This window comes from Myxocyprinus asiaticus, chromosome 2 (assembly GCF_019703515.2).
Source record: "Myxocyprinus asiaticus isolate MX2 ecotype Aquarium Trade chromosome 2, UBuf_Myxa_2, whole genome shotgun sequence".
Classification (NCBI taxonomy): Eukaryota; Metazoa; Chordata; class Actinopteri; order Cypriniformes; family Catostomidae; genus Myxocyprinus; species Myxocyprinus asiaticus.
Window position 1 is genome coordinate 4,118,932 of NC_059345.1, and position 16,436 is coordinate 4,135,367.

At 35.3% G+C, this 16,436-nt stretch overlaps 1 protein-coding gene across 3 annotated transcripts in view; it reads left to right on the forward strand.

Moving 5' to 3' along the window:
* Positions 1-16,436, forward strand: part of LOC127450177 (structural maintenance of chromosomes flexible hinge domain-containing protein 1-like) — a 92,359-nt gene that overhangs the window by 59,234 nt on the left and 16,689 nt on the right. For 2 of the 3 annotated variants that reach the window (XR_007898925.1, XM_051714040.1), the window contains exons 33-43: positions 474-631; positions 724-839; positions 1,690-1,751; positions 4,468-4,555; positions 4,686-4,817; positions 5,138-5,284; positions 6,174-6,300; positions 10,341-10,460; positions 10,593-10,678; positions 10,765-10,887; positions 13,584-13,765. Coding sequence is in view for 1 of the 3 variants with exons in the window: in XM_051714040.1 (XP_051570000.1) it covers positions 474-631; positions 724-839; positions 1,690-1,751; positions 4,468-4,555; positions 4,686-4,817; positions 5,138-5,284; positions 6,174-6,300; positions 10,341-10,460; positions 10,593-10,678; positions 10,765-10,887; positions 13,584-13,765 (1,341 nt within the window). In the remaining 2 variants the exon portion in view is untranslated. Of the gene's footprint in view, positions 1-473; positions 632-723; positions 840-1,689; positions 1,752-4,467; positions 4,556-4,685; positions 4,818-5,137; positions 5,285-6,173; positions 6,301-7,812; positions 7,926-10,340; positions 10,461-10,592; positions 10,679-10,764; positions 10,888-13,583; positions 13,766-16,436 lie in introns of those variants that run through there. The other variant, XR_007898926.1, reaches the window with a different exon arrangement.

Here is a 16,436-nt window from a genome sequence, read left to right on the forward strand (position 1 = left end):
CATTGGGTAACCTCCTCGTGGTCGCTATAATGTGGTTCGTTCTCGGTGGGGCGCGTGGTGAGTTGAGCGTGGTTGCTGCGGTGGATGAAGTGAAGCCTCCACATGCGTTATGTCTCCGTGGCAACGCGCTCAACAAGCCACGTGATAAGATGCGTGGGTTGACGGTCACAGATGCGGGGGCAACTGGGATTCGTCCTCCACCACCTGGACTGAGGCGAATCATTACGCAACGAGGACTTAAAAGCACACTGGGAATTGGGCATGCCAAATTGGGAGAAAAACAAAAAAAACAACTGATATCACGGTTGTTCAAACGAAGATCAAACCAAACTTGTAAGACAGAATTTTCATGTTTGGGTGAACTATTCCTTTAATTTCTGACACTGCTAAAGAGTACTTGCAGTAAAATAATAAACACTACAAATAGTGAACAAACATTGTTCTCTCTCTCTCTCTCTCTCTCTCTCTCTCAGAGGGGAGCATCAGTTGGAATTCCGTGGAACTTTTAGCAGGAACAGTATTCCAGGGCCTGTAGTGACATTAAATGTTATTCCAGATCCCAACAAACCAGTCAAACTCCGAACTGAATATGACCGAGCAGCCACCTTATGTGCAGGAAATGTCTTTCCAGGTGTGTATGTGTTTGTGGATAAAGCCAATACAAATTTAGCTATGACACAAGTACAGAATACTAATTGCATTGCTTTTTGCTGCTTTGTGAAGTGTTTACAGTATTGGTGTTGTCTGAAGAAGGCAGTCCAGTGAAGAACATTTGTCCAGCCAGTCTGTCAATGCTGCTGTGGCATGGCGTACCATCAGGGTCCCGCCCACCCTCAACAGTGAGTGACAAAATACAGAAAACCCAAAAATGTCCAAAAGTCTATTTTTGCCTATTTCACAGCGTTAATTCATAATTGACATAAGTGCATTCATGTTTTCAGAGCCATCTAGTGTTTTGTTTTTGTTTAATGGATGATTTGTAAAGTTTTTTTATTTGATACGCAGTATATACTTTTATTATATTGATCTAAAATAAACTAAAATTAAGTTGTGGTCATTATTTTTAATTTTGTTGCCATGACAATTAATTTTGTTTTTTCCAATTGTGTTATATTTTTTTGTTTTTTATATCATACATTTTTTTTCATTTTATTTTTGTTTAGTTTCAGTTTTTCCCAATTGTTAGTTATTATTTTTATTTCAGTTAAGGAAAATGTTTTCCAGTTTTTGTTTTATCTCTTTTAAAGAAATGTTTTCTAGTTTTCTTTTAGTTTCAGTTTTTCCATTATTATTATTATTATTATTATTATTATTTATTTTATTTATTTTTTCAGTTAAGGAAAATAATTTCATTTAGTTTTCATATAGTTTCAGTTTTGCCAATTTGTATTTTTAATTTGCATTTCAGTCAAGGAAAATGTTTTCATTTAGTTTTTGTTCAGTGTTTTTTTTTTTTCAGTTGTGTGTTTATGTATTTCAGGAAAATCTTTTCAGCTAGTTTTTGTTTTTGTCGTTTAGTTTCATTTTTGCCAGTTTCCAGTTTTTGTTTTATTTCAAATAAAAAAAAATAAAATTTCTAGTTTTGTCAGACTCAATTATTATGGCATGCCGGGAATGAAAATGCTAACATGAACAAATATTGTTTTGAAAGATGAAGTAAATCAGAGGATGTTTTGTGTTTCAACTTAGGCCACACCTCTAAAGTGTAGTAAACAGAAAGACAGTGGAAAGGACAGCTGCTTCTGCTTCAGGTAAAACAGACACATACGGAAAATACATGTTTACTATGTGTCAAAATGTTTACTTTTCTGTCTTTAAAGTTAATAAATAATTCTAAACACACAGACAGTGAATACACCTCCTTTATAACAGACATGTTTTCAGTTTCTGATTCAGTCATCATATCAACATTCATTTTGATATTTTTATGGGATATGAACTCAAAAATGTCAAGGTGGTGTAACTGAAAGATCTTGGTAACACTTAACAGGAAGGTTGTTAACATGAGTTAAGATAAACTAACAATGAAACTTAATTTTACAGCATTTATTAATCTTGGTCAATGTTAATTTCGACATATAATAATGCATTTTTAACATCAAAAGTTATGTATTTGTTATGCATATTTATATACATAACAATAAGTTATGTATATTTTTTGTTAACATTAGTTTATGCACTATGAACTAACAATGAATCTTAATTTTACAGCATTTATTAATCTTGGTCAATGTTAATTTCAACATAATAATGCATTTTTTAATCGACAGTTATGTATTTGTTATGTACTGTATATGTATAAACCTAATAAGTTATGTTAAGTATTTTTAAACATTAGTTAATTCACTATGAACTAACAGTTAACTAACAATTAACAACTGTTTTTATTAACTAACATTAACAAAGATTAATAATTGATGTAAGATATATATTGTTCATTATACATAATGCAATAACTAATGTTAACCAATGGAACCTTATTGTAAAAGTGTTTCCAAAATCTTAAACCCCAAGGAAACCTATAAAACAATATTCATGATTTTATATATAAATATAAATATGTATATATATTTACTTCCAAAAGTATTTGAAAAGTTAATATATACATTACATATACATTTATATATACAGGTGCATCTCAATAAATTAGAATGTCGTGGAAAAGTTCATTTATTTCAGTAATTCAACTCAAATTGTGAAACTCGTGTATTAAATAAATTCAATGCACACAGACTGAAGTAGTTTAAGTCTTTGGTTCTTTTAATTGTGATGATTTTGGCTCACATTTAACAAAAACCCACCAATTCACTATCTCAAAAAATTAGAATATGGTGACATGCCAATCAGCTAATCAACCCAAAACACCTGCAAAGGTTTCCTGAGCCTTCAAAATGGTCTCTCAGTTTGGTTCACTAGGCTACACAATCATGGGGAAGACTGCTGATCTGACAGTTGTCCAGAAGACAATCATTGACACCCTTCACAAGGAGGGTAAGCCCCAAACATTCATTGCCAAAGAAGCTGGCTGTTCACAGAGTGCTGTATCCATGCATGTTAACAGAAAGTTGAGTGGAAGGAAAAAGTGTGGAAGAAAAAGATGCACAACCAACTGAGAGAACCGCAGCCTTACGATTGTCCAGCAAAATCGATTCAAGAATTTGGGTGAACTTCACAAGGAATGGACTGAGGCTGGGGTCAAGGCATCAAGAGCCACCACACACAGACATGTCAAGGAATTTGGCTACAGTTGTCGTATTCCTCTTGTTAAGCCACTCCTGAACCACAGACAACGTCAGAGGCGTCTTACCTGGGATAAGGAGAAGAAGAACTGGACTGTTGCCCAGTGTTCCAAAGTCCTCTTTTCAGATGAGAGCAAGTTTTGTATTTCATTTGGAAACCAAGGTCCTAGAGTCTGGAGGAAGGGTGGAGAAGCTCATAGCCCAAGTTGCTTGAAGTCCAGTGTTAAGTTTCCACAGTCTGTGATGATTTGGGGTGCAATGTCATCTGCTGGTGTTGATCCATTGTGTTTTTTGAAAACCAAAGTCACTGCACCCGTTTACCAAGGAATTTTGGAGCACTTCATGCTTCCTTCTGCTGACCAGCTTTTTAAAGATGCTGATTTCATATTCCAGCAGGATTTGGCACCTGCCCACACTGCCAAAAGCACCAAAAGTTGGTTAAATGACCATGGTGTTGGTGTGCTTGACTGGCCAGCAAACTCACCAGACCTGAACCCCATAGAGAATCTATGGGGTATTGTCAAGAGGAAAATGAGAAACAAGAGACCAAAAAATGCAGATGAGCTGAAGGCCACTGTCAAAGAAACCTGGGCTTCCATACCACCTCAGCAGTGCCACAAACTGATCACCTCCATACCACGCTGAATTGAGGCAGTAATTAAAGCAAAAGGAGCCCCTACCAAGTATTGAGTACATATACAGTCAATGAACATACTTTCCAGAAGGCCAACAATTCACTAAAAATGTTTTTTTTTATTGGTCTTATGATGTATTCAAATTTTTTAAGATAGTGAATTGGTGGGTTTTTGTTAAATGTGAGCCAAAATCATCACAATTAAAAGAACCAAAGACTTAAACTACTTCAGTCTGTGTGCACTGAATTTATTTAATACACGAGTTTCACAATTTGAGTTGAATTACTGAAATAAATGAACTTTTCCACGACATTCTAATTTATTGAGATGCACCTGTATATGTATTTAAGATGTGTACATAAGTGTTCAAAGAGTACAGAAAATATGACTTTTTTTCTCGATAATTGATATTTTAATAGGTTTGTTTGTTTTTGTTTTTGAAAATGACATGTTTTTTCCAAACCATATGAAACTAATGTAACTGCAAAGATTGCATTTCTTAGAACTTGTCAAACTAGATTTTAAAAAGATTTCTGCTTTTCATGATCTTGTACATTATTTGATATTGACTTACATTTGTATTTCTTTCTCAGGGATAAACAGATTCCAGAACTAATGGGGAAGTACGTCATCCAGTTTGTTTTGGCGGTAGACAAAACCAAGTATCTGTGGAGCCAGCAGGTATAAACACACACACACACTGTCATTCAATTCCTCTGCAATTACGAAATTTCATTGAGAAATGAAACTGTCCTAACTCGTGATATATTCTGTGCTGTTCTCCCACTCCTGATTTCTCATTTTGTCTTAGATTCCTCTAAATGTTGCTCCAAATAAAGCAACAAAATTATCACCTGAGGCTCCGCCCTCAACTCCCGTCGTGTCGAATAGCAACACTCGGGCCAATCGCATGCTGCTGGACAGCTTGTGTCTGAAGATCATGGTGAGTTTCAAGCGCATGTTCGGGTCGGACGGTAGGTGTGGCTCATCCAGTCAGAACGAAACATTTTATAATAATAGTTTTACTGTTTGAGTCTTTTAGCTCAAGTGTTACATAATGTGAAGCTGTTTTTGCAAGATATCAGACTTATCATTAAATTGTTGTGAATAATCTATTAGTGTATTTGGTTTGAGATGATTATATGATATAAGATATACAAAGTTGATCATACTGCCCACCCTGGCTTCAGTTTGTAATTGTAAATTACGTGAAAGTAATTCATTCAGACGTAAATGTGTATGTGTTCTTTTCTTTCCTTGTAGGACCAGTACAGTAATGCAGCCGGTGAGGGAATTGATGGACAGGTGGTTGTCACGGTGACGGGTACCGGAGACATGGCGGTTCCTTGGTTTGAGCATGACAACAGAAGTGTGTCATACACTCTTACTAATGGAGAGGCGCTCATTACCGTGAGTGTGTGTCAACTTTAATTCATATAAAACGGCTGTCAAAGACACGACCCATAAAGTTTAATCTGACCACTGGATGAATTAAAGGAATACTCCGGGTTCAGTACAAGTTAAGCTCAATCGATAGCATTTGTAGCTTAACCCGGAATATTCCTTTAAGGGGAAAAAATAATAGTGCTAAAAACAATCAAATTCACTTATTATATTCATTATCATATTAATTTATTATTCTGTATTGGTTATTAATATTATTCTATTTGTAGCTACAGCAGCACAGAAACTCTTTTTTTTTTTTTTGGTTATTTATGTTCAGCTATAAAGAGAGATGCCACGCCGAGCAGATATAATAGTGTTTTTAATAATTTGTTTTTCATTGCAGTGTATGCGACTGTTCCAGTACATATTCTTTAAATGTGAGAAATGACTAAAAACTTTACTTTCAGTCATTTTTCGAGGGATGTACCGATATATCAGCTGCCGATACCCAATCTACCAAATTAAAACCGTTGTTTACCAATAATAGCCACAATAAGGGTTGGCACTCCTAAGAATATGTAATGGAAATGTTTTATTTTCTCTCGTTCTCACGTTAATGCGGGGGAAAAACTATAAAACTATTATCAGATGTACAACTATTGGAAAATATATATTGGAAACTATTTATTGTTAGAGCAGTTTCTGCCTCTTTAAACATGTTTAATCTTTCTTAATTAAAACAGTGATGTTATGACAAAATATCGGTATCAGCCAATAGTTTTTTATTAAAATCAGCATTGGCCAAAATATCTCATATTGTGCAAGTTTTTACATTTCTTTTTCATATATAATGAAATACATTTCTGCTTGTATCGGCCATCCCTATCAGTGTGTGTTTGTTTGTGTCCTGTAGGATTTAGCTCTTTCGGAGAACAGTCCTGGTGTGGATGGCGCTGAATACACTCTGCACTTTCACGTTGAAGTTCAGCAGTCTGGTGTCTCCATCACTCCATTCACCCTGCCTTTCATATTCTGCAACGGTCAGTCGACAGAAGCCAACATGAATTACTGAATAATGAGCCAGATATGTTCATTTACATGCTTGATTTTTGTTGTAACCAGATTCAGTTGGGATGTCCCGGTACTGGTATCGGAATCGGTTCTGATGCCACGCTCGTGAAAATGCTCCGATACCAAAAACCGATACCATCTGACGTACGAATGTCATTACGTAAACATTCAGCGCACAAATGAAAATCACGTTATGTCCTAGTGAGATTATTTTACCGTAAAAGCTGCAATTTAATGATATAAATATATAGTTTGCATGAGCGGGGCGCTGCAAATGTGAGCACTTGTGAATGTGTGGTGCCGACACCGGCTGCACGTACTTTTCAAAGCTCCTCTTCATACAGGGAAAACACAGTAATGAGCATCGAGCACTCTGTTTGTAGCAAATGACAGTGAACAGAGCGCAAATTCACTTTGTAGTGCGAGGCATTCAGAGTACATATTTATTTATTTAAATAGCAGTCTTTTGTGGTTTAATAATCACTTTGAGACACGTAGCGGCTGGCTTTTCCGGAGTGCGAAGCTCCTGTCTTATGTGAGAGCTCTTTGATCGTAACACAGAAACACTTCAAAATAAAAGCTCAGTTTAAATTAAAAAGGGTATGACAGAAATGTAATAGTCACTGTTATACTACTACTACTACTACTACTAATAATAAATAAATAGTAATTGTGTTATATTTAAGCAATATCTTACATCTGTGATGGTTTGTTATGCAGCACTTTTTTTGACAAAAATAACTCCAGTGTTGTATAAATATCATGTTGATAATTAATTGTTATACTTTCATTTGATTACAGTTTTAATAAATGTATTTTTTTAAACACAATTTTGATGATAAAATTGAAATAAACTTGATATGCAGTTTAGAAAATGAAAAAAAAAACAAACAGGTATAGGACTTGGTATCGGCGAGTACCAAAAAAAACAAAAAACGTATCGGTACTCGTACTCAAAAATCGGTCTCAAAAAATGGTATCGGACATCCCTAAATTTCAGTGTCCTAACGAGGCACGACATGACAAGTTTCCAGTATTTTCCGTTTTTTGTCAGTAGAATGATCGGTACAATGGGCCTCGTTCATGAAACATTCGTAAATATATGAGCAAATTTGTTAGTTAAATGTGTGTATGTTTGTGAATTCCAAACATTCGTAAATCGGGAGTGTGTGTATGTTCATTATCCACACCCATGAAAACGCCATATAAGGAAGGCACCAGACTCACTAGTAAATGCTTTTAACATCAGTGCGTAACAGTAATGAAATGCATTCACGAAGTAAAACAATTTTTTGGCCAGCACAAAAGCGTCTCAAAGAAAATGAGGACTTACTATCATCACATGTTTTTGCTGTCATCAGAGGATTCTCTTTTGTGAATGAAACACAATAAAAATGGTTTTACATGAGTGTTAAAAGTTTTCAGTTCATGCCGGGAGGAGGATGTCCACCACCATTAACTTTCTCTGGTTCATTTCGCAGCGCCAGCATCATTTGTGAAACTTCTCGGGTAAATCATGATGGTAACAGTGATATACTTACAACTGGAAGAATCTTCAGAGAAATTAATGAAGAAGATCTTTGACCAAAACGCTGTAAGATATTACAGATTTTCAAGCTATACAACAGTGTGCAGGCTTTTTTTATTTTTTTCCCGTTGCATTGTGTACATACCTGCCCGCAATGCATTTATTTATGGGTTTAACAGCATTAGCATTGACCATACGTTATCAACTGAATGCGATTTACCGATGCCTATACTAAATTATGAAACCTAAATTATAGAGCTTATGTTACAGCTGCGCTATGTAACTTTGTGCACTATGTAACTCTCTAGCGACATCTGTGGTTGAAACTTAAAATTGCAAGCAATTTGCAGAAGAACACTTTACGTCAGTCGTGTTTCAGCACTGATCTTCTGGTGGATGAATCTCCTAATTTGATACCTGGACATCGCCTGTGTATGATCGTGACTGGGAGATATTCAGAGGCGTTGTCATAACATGCTATTTTCATGATGATAATATATTATACGATTAAACATTTAAAACTGAAATATTACTTGCTTTGATGAAGATAAAAAACACTCGTATTCACATATTTAGAATGAATGAATTTTGCACTTATAGTGCTTTTCTGACACTACACTCAAAGTGCTTTTACATAGAGAACAGGGGACTCAATCACCTCAATAAACACCACCAGTATATTTTAATATGATTATTCAAGTGTTTTATCTACTATTAATGTTTGTATTGTACTACACTTATCAATTCAAGAGGTGAAACTCCTGATATGGCTGATACAAGTTCAATGGAAGACTTTATTATTGTTATATTATATTGTACAGCCTCAGTCGATAATGCAAGTGAACCGTAATACAACAATATTAAGTCTATGCAGTGCATACAATAACACCATAAACTAACAAAATAAAATGAGAATTCAGTAATGATAGGGATAAAATAAACTTTATTAAACATGAAAATAAAATGCTTAAGTATGCAATATAATAATTACATGAAGTTAGTTTGAGAAGTCACGGTTAACACGAGTAATGTTTGAAAAAGCATGACAAGCATATCCAAGCATTACAACAGGTAAACAATTTGCTAAACGGATAACAGATAAACATCCATCCAGATTGCAGAGATGCTGTCCTGAAGTGTGTGAGTGTGACTGACTGAACGTAGTTTCTTTTTAACGGCAGCTCGCAAACTAAAATAGTGCATTACCTCCATCTACAGCCGGAACATGAGACAGCCGTTTCTTCTTTCCTGTGTTTACAGACATGATGTAATGACACAAGGATGTTCTTCATAAGCCAGCGATTTCATGGCAAATCCGACCCGACAGCTCAAAATACAAATAATTTTTATAGGCTTACCGTAGTGAATCTGGGTAAGAACATTGTTTTGAACACTGATTGTTTATGTACTCAATCAACAATGGCAATTTGTTCATTTTTAACCAAAAAAACTTGCAGCTTTAAATAAAAAATAAAAAAAACTGTCCAGCCAGTCACGTTAGAGGGCATTAATTTTTTCGAGAAATATCAAGCACTTCTGTTGGAAAAACGATAAGCAGAATTGAGAAAAAAAAACTATACTTTGGAAAAAATGTTATTGAAGCAGTAAAGAAACGTTTCTAAATTAATATAGGCTATGATTTAAAAGAAAACAAAGCTTCTTTTTGTACTAATTTTTTTAAGGTTAATTTCATTTAATTATTAGTTAATTATTTCATGACTTATTAATTTTCACTTCTGTCAAAATGTAGTCATGTCAGTTTGCCCGAAAGAACACAACACGTTCGGATGTCTTACCCACGATTTATGTGGTCGGGAGCAGGTGTAAATTTTGTTTACCGACTAACGTTTCTCATGTTTCATAAATGAGGCCCATTGAATGGACCTCACAGCCTGATTAATTGCATTAACTTGTGTAACACGTTATTTTTTTATATAAATAGTAGGACTGTCAATCGATTAATTTTTGATCAAATTAATTACATGATATGCCGATTAATTAATCAAATTAATTGCATATATAAATATTTGCTGAGAAAGTAACAATAATTCATTATATAATGATTCAATAATTATAATTAGTTCGATCTAAATAATTATAAGTATTTATATAATAAATATAATAATTCAGATATAATGCATTACATTATTGTGGCAGATGAGTAAGCATTAATAAGACGACACAAAAAGTGGCTTTAGTGTCTATTCCATATTACTGAACGTAAGCCTATCACTGGCCTACAGTCTACAGCAATCAGTTTTGCAATTAAATTCATCAATCTGTCTGAGATAGATTTATTATAAGGGACTTTCTAATGACGCGTTGATGTACACATTCGTCAGACAGACGCTTTTGTAGCGTCTCATTTTGGTTGTGTAAAAACAGCCTTAGCAATTATTGCACTAAATGAACCACAGTTTACAGTGCTTGGAAAAACACTTGCCATTTATAGTTATCAAAAAATGTTGTTTTGTATTGCAGATGCAGAACATCAGAAAGTCATGACGACTCTGAGTAAGAAGAAAGATCGTCTGTCCCAAACCGTTTTGATGTACCGCGAGATCTTTGACACCAACGAGCAGCTCAAATCTGAACTTGACTGTAGGCACTACACATATTCCGCTTTAGTCGTGTGTGATTATTCTCCGTTGTGTGTATCTGCGTACAGGATCTAACTGTTATTGTTATTTTGTTATTTTGGCTGTGATTGTTATCCATTGGTTTTCTCTTCAGGTCAGGTGCGAGATGCATCTAACAAACTGAATGAACTCAAACCTCAGATTATAAAGAGTGGCTTAAACCTCTCCGAACTAACCACTGTGAGTCTCTGTTAGTTTGGTCATTGTGCAAACATTTATTTGATTCCTGTATGCCTAGATGTATGTCTGTGTGTATATCTGTTTAGGTATCAGCAATAGAGAATGTAATAAATGGGAAAAAAGCTATTTTAAAGAAGATGGAGGATCAGCCTAGACGGAAATGCCTAATTCCAGATCCTTTCAAAGGGAGCCCAGGAGTTCTGGGGAAGGTGTGTGTTTGTTTTTGTGATGTAATAATATCTCAGGTGGTCCAATCACAAGTGGACAGCACAATGCATCTTGAAGATGCTTTGATCCCATTTCTGTCATCACCTAAATGGATGTGCTCTCATTTGCTTCATTTTGTTATTACACACTGTTGCTCTAGTTCAGTGTCACAATTTTTGTTCGGTGTTTTCAATTTTTACATTGTTCTTTACTTACATTTTATTCAGTATAGATACAGGAACAGTGCACATCAATACATTTTTTTTTGTAAATGTGCCAGTTTAGCTATTACAACTCATTTTCAACTGTAGTCCCTAGGTAGGTATTACAGAAAAGAAAAAGAAAAAAGAAAAAATTCCAGTCTTTGAAAAATTAGTTTTGTGATGAGAAAGCACCAGATTACTACGCAATAGACAGAGAATATTTTTCCTTTAATTTCTGACTCTTCAGGAAGACCAAAGACCCCAAATCTGGTAGAGAACGTCATCTTGAGGATTTTAAAGACAATTAGTTAGTTTAGTTATTCATAAATAAATGTATATCCTGCTGAAAAGACCAGCATAGTTGGTCACCATGCTTCTTAACTAGCTTTAACCAGCAGGAATTCATCAACTTGTTTTGCCTAATTTGAAGTCAGTCAGAAGGATCTTTGTGAATCATACAGGGATGTAAATTTTCATAATAGATTGTCATCAAAATTAGTCAATGTAAACATTAATGTTAATACCATAAAAAAAGGCATGTGGAGGATTCCAAATACCAACCGGACGCAGCTTCTAAATTGTTATTTTTTTATTAAATATTTATAAGAAATGGGAGTGTTGGTATTTACCTCTTAAAGGGATAGTTCACCAAAAATGAAAATTCAGTCATTGTTTACTCACCCATGTGTTGTTCTAACCCTGTATGACTTTTTTCTTTTTCTTAACACAAAAGGGAGAAATTGTGAAAAAAGATTGTGCTCAGTGATGTCATACAATGGCAGTTTACGGTGACCACCTCTTCAGCTTCAAAAGAACACAAAAGTATAAATCAGAAGTCTAATAAATTATTCCATGAGACTCGTGATTGTTATGAAAGTATACGATAAAGTTTGGTGAGAAACAAACCAAAATCGAATGTATTATTTAGTAAAAATGTTCACTGACTGTTGATGATCTGTGCACGTTCATGATCATGAGAGCAACAGTTCATGCAACCCCTTCGAGACATTGGTGCATTCAAGCGAAAACTAATTTTGTTTATCTAAAAACAGGTCTGCCTCAGCGATAGTGACAACAGAACACAACACAGCAGCACACAATACAGAGAACAGAACTTACTAAACATGTCTGAAGAGTTTGTAGTCGAAGAACTGATGCATTTCTATGCCCAGCCTTCTTTTTCGAAGTATTCGGAAATCAAACAGAAACATAGAGGCTACAGGCAGCCACAGTCACACCATGTCCTAACCTGATGGCAAACGACACACGATCTTTTCTACAGTATGTTAATCAGAGTTTTTGTCCTAACCAGCCGTGACGAGCGATGGTACATCCTATCGATCGCTTGTTTTCAATTTTCGGCATCGTGCCAGGTAAATCCACCCGCTGTGAACTGGCACCGGTCCTAAAACTTTCTCATAACAATATATTAAAGCCAGCATCTCATGAGTGGATGAGCCAGTTAAAAACTACTTGATTTTGGCCTTGGTTACACCTTCCGAAAGTTTTTGCGGAGGTCACACTGTCAGGTGTGTCAAAAATACTCGCCGATTCAGAATGGAGAAGAGGTGACAGACATTTCCGCCTACTCCACCTCTCTTTGATTGAGGACTCAAAAAAAATAAGGCTGAGCATAGAAATGCATCTATTCTTCGACTACAAACTTTAAAAAAAATAATACATTAGATTTCAGTGTGTTTCTCACCAAAAACTTATCGTATGCTTTCATAACAATCATGAGTCTCATTGAATAATTTATTAGACTTCTGAATTATACTTTTGTGTTTTTTGAAGCTTGAAGAGGTGGTCACCATAAACTGACATTGTATGACATCACTGAACACAAAGTTTTTTCACAATTTCTCCCTTTGTGTTGAGAAAAAGAAAATAATATGGGGTTATAACAACACAGGGGTGAGTAAACAATGACTGAATATTTTTTTATATATATATATATATATGATATCGTTTGCTGTGTCTTTTGTTTAGTTTTAGTTCATTTCGTCGTTACCTCGTTTCTGCTGTCTTTGCCACGGTCTAGGGATTCCTGGTATACATCTTTGTGAGAGATTAGGTGTGATTTCAGATTAGTAGGGTTTTTACCCTTTATTTCAGTGCCACAGATTATGTTGTGTGACAAAACTGCATTTGCTTTTTAGAGTTATTGTGTCGTAGTCCATGTTAACCAATTGTTGTGGTGCTAGATCTGACTGTTCAAGACCGCAGATGAGTTCATATTACTCCTTGATATTCACATCATTTTGAAAGGAAAATGAAAAATATGAAAACTAAATACAGTTTGTGTGTTTTGTATTTTATTTTAGTTAGTTGTCAAGGCAAGATTTCTAGTTTCGTTTAGTTTTTCCGTCAAATATTTGTATAACTTCCTGCAGCCTTTGAAATATAGACCTGAAATTACACAAGAAGTGATTTGATTTTTTTTTATATAAACATGTTTTATTCTGTCTGAAGTGTTTGTGTGTGATGATTTGTAGGTAGCTCATCTGGCGCAGATAGAGGATGATGATGCAGCGAAGGTGATCTCCTGGCATCTGCTGGGTGACATGGACTGTGTGGTCACTGAAACAACAACTGCGGCCAAGAGAATCTATGATGATACACAAGGACGACAGCAAGTCATCCCGCTTGAGACTGTGTTTTGGAGACCAAACAACAGGTACACATATGCAGTCTTGCATTTTCCTCCAGTTCTGGATAATGCCTTTAAGTTGTGTGACAATTGAGAAATCGTGTACTGTCACAGTTTGTACTGTATTTGATGAAGGACGCACTTCTCGGGCGGTGAAAAAGTATGTTCTTTAGTCTGAATAGATTCCGGACATACTTCATCCCAGAACATACTTAATTCATTGTCCCGTAACCCAAATATACATTGTAATTACAACAACTGTAAAAAATAATCTACTTTTGTTAAACAAGCACCATTTACACTCAAGAAACAACTTTCTGGGTTTATACAGCACTTACAGTTCAAAAGAGTCATCTGACCCATTGTTCTCCACTGTTTTAAATCCAGCGTGCCGTTTCCTCGGCTCCCGTGGGATTATAAAAAATGGAAATAGTAGGTCATCCAGGTATTGCTCGCTTACTGTTTTATGAATACTGAGGATTCAGACATACTACTCCATTGGCAGACTGTTTTTGGCATACTGTATAGAAGGGAAGTATGGATATTTGGATGCAGTTTTCTATTTTCAACAAGGACTTAAAGTTTTTAAAAAGCATTGATATAGAAATATTGACTGATACTGATAATCAATTATTATTGTTATATTATGGCTGGTAACCAATTTGATGGCGATACTATTAATCTATATGCTTTTGCCAGTTTATGTTTAAAGAAAAAAAAAGAGCAATTAGCACCAAGATCTCATCCGCACTTATGGAGCAGTTCTTCGTTCAGAGGTAAAAAAAGACCTTCGAAACAACTGAGCAATGACATACTGTTGGTTGAGGCGTTTAGAGGTCCATTTAAAGATGCGGAAGCTCAAGACTACAAGTAAAACATAACTAATGTGACATTGGAATGTGCTATCAATGGCTTCATGACTGAGTAGATTTCACACGAGATCATTAAAAGATGCTGTTTTAACTACTCGATGATTTAAAGTAATATATAAGCAGTAGATAATGTGTAATTTGTAAGGTTTACATTTGCATGCATGGCGGTAATGCGCTAACACGCTACACACAGCACAGCCATATTATGCGCCGGTAGCCCTATGTTATTGAAACTGATGATGACACTGATACTACTGCAAAGATGGGTGTATAAAGTGTGTTAATGAGCAGAATAAACACAAAAGAGGCATACCTTACTTTTGGCAAATGGTTTTCGCTGCATATGGTGCATGAGTGAACAGACACTTAAGAGTATTTGAGTAGATTTTACTCCTTTTTTTTTAGACTAATTAAACAAAAAAAAAATCACATTATATGTTCTTGGAAATGTCTCTACCCGAACGATCTTACAGATGTAGGAACGTTTGCACCACTTTGCTAATAACTCTACATGCCGGTGTGTTCATGTTGAATAATCTTGACTGACTGAACAACGTAAACAAAATTAGCTGTCGGCCTCAAGGTAGGTGTAGCTCTAGGTCACACCTACCGATGACGTGGACCAATGGCAGTAAGAAAGTGTTAATCAGCTGGTACAAAGTTTTCCTGAAAGTTTGCCCTGGCGAGCTCTTATGAACCACCAAAACGAATGCAAAAACACCTTCTTACTGGACAAATTTTGCTCTAAATTACGTCACACCTATTCGTTCTTCAATTTTGTAGGAAGTGTGCAGGGGCCTTGATACATTGCCTCTTGAAAACTCTGTTTTCTGTTTCCTAACATCATTGTTTTCCAAAGTATGCGATACTAGAACGTGTTTTGAAAAGTTTTTATTTTCAGTGGAGGAAAACGCCATTCCTGTGTGGAAGAGAGGCGGTAATGTAGCAAAATCAACGGGATTTCAACCGTAAATGAATAAGTGTGGACTAGGCCTAAAGCTCCAGTGTAGATTTTTTTAAATGAATCAAGTGAAGTCAGGCAAGAAAATATCGTTATTTCTAATAACATTTTTAACATTAACATTTTAACTATTAATGTGCAGTTAAAAAGTGGTGGTGATGGCATAGTGGGCTAAAGCACATAACTGGTAATCAGAAGGTTGCTGGTTCGATCCCCAAAGCCACCACCATTGTGTCCTTGAGCAAGGCAGGTTGTTCCAGGGGGATTGTCCCTGTAATAAGTGCACTGTAAGTCGCTTTGGATAAAAGCGTCTACCAAATGCATAAATGTAAATGTAAAAACGTGGATAACCGTTTAATACTTTACTAACCTCATATTGAGGAAGGCACACTGTTCGAGTTGGATTATTATCTTCTTTCACTATCAGCATAATCAGATTGATATCAATGACCAATATAAATGACTGTAAAAGTGACAATTTAAACAAAGCTCAAATAATACGAGTTTTTACAGAAGAATTAACGTGTGCTTTTATAAAATTATAAGCTTCACATTTCTGCCTTTAAATCCTCCAAAAATAAACCCCTATTCACTTCTGTTTCAAGTGTCTCACTGTAACCTCGATTTTTGCTTTTTGTAAAGAAAAGGAGGGACAAATCTCAATAATTTTTTTGTGGTAATCAACATTATGCCACAAATGCTGTTCATTGAGCTTAACTTGTATTGAACCTGGAATATTCCTATAATAAAATAAAAAATATTATTTTATTTTTTAAATGTAAAATAAATATAACGTAAGATAAATGGTATATTTATATGTCTTATATTGTCTCAGCTGTATGCATGTGTTGTTCTTTGTGTTGTC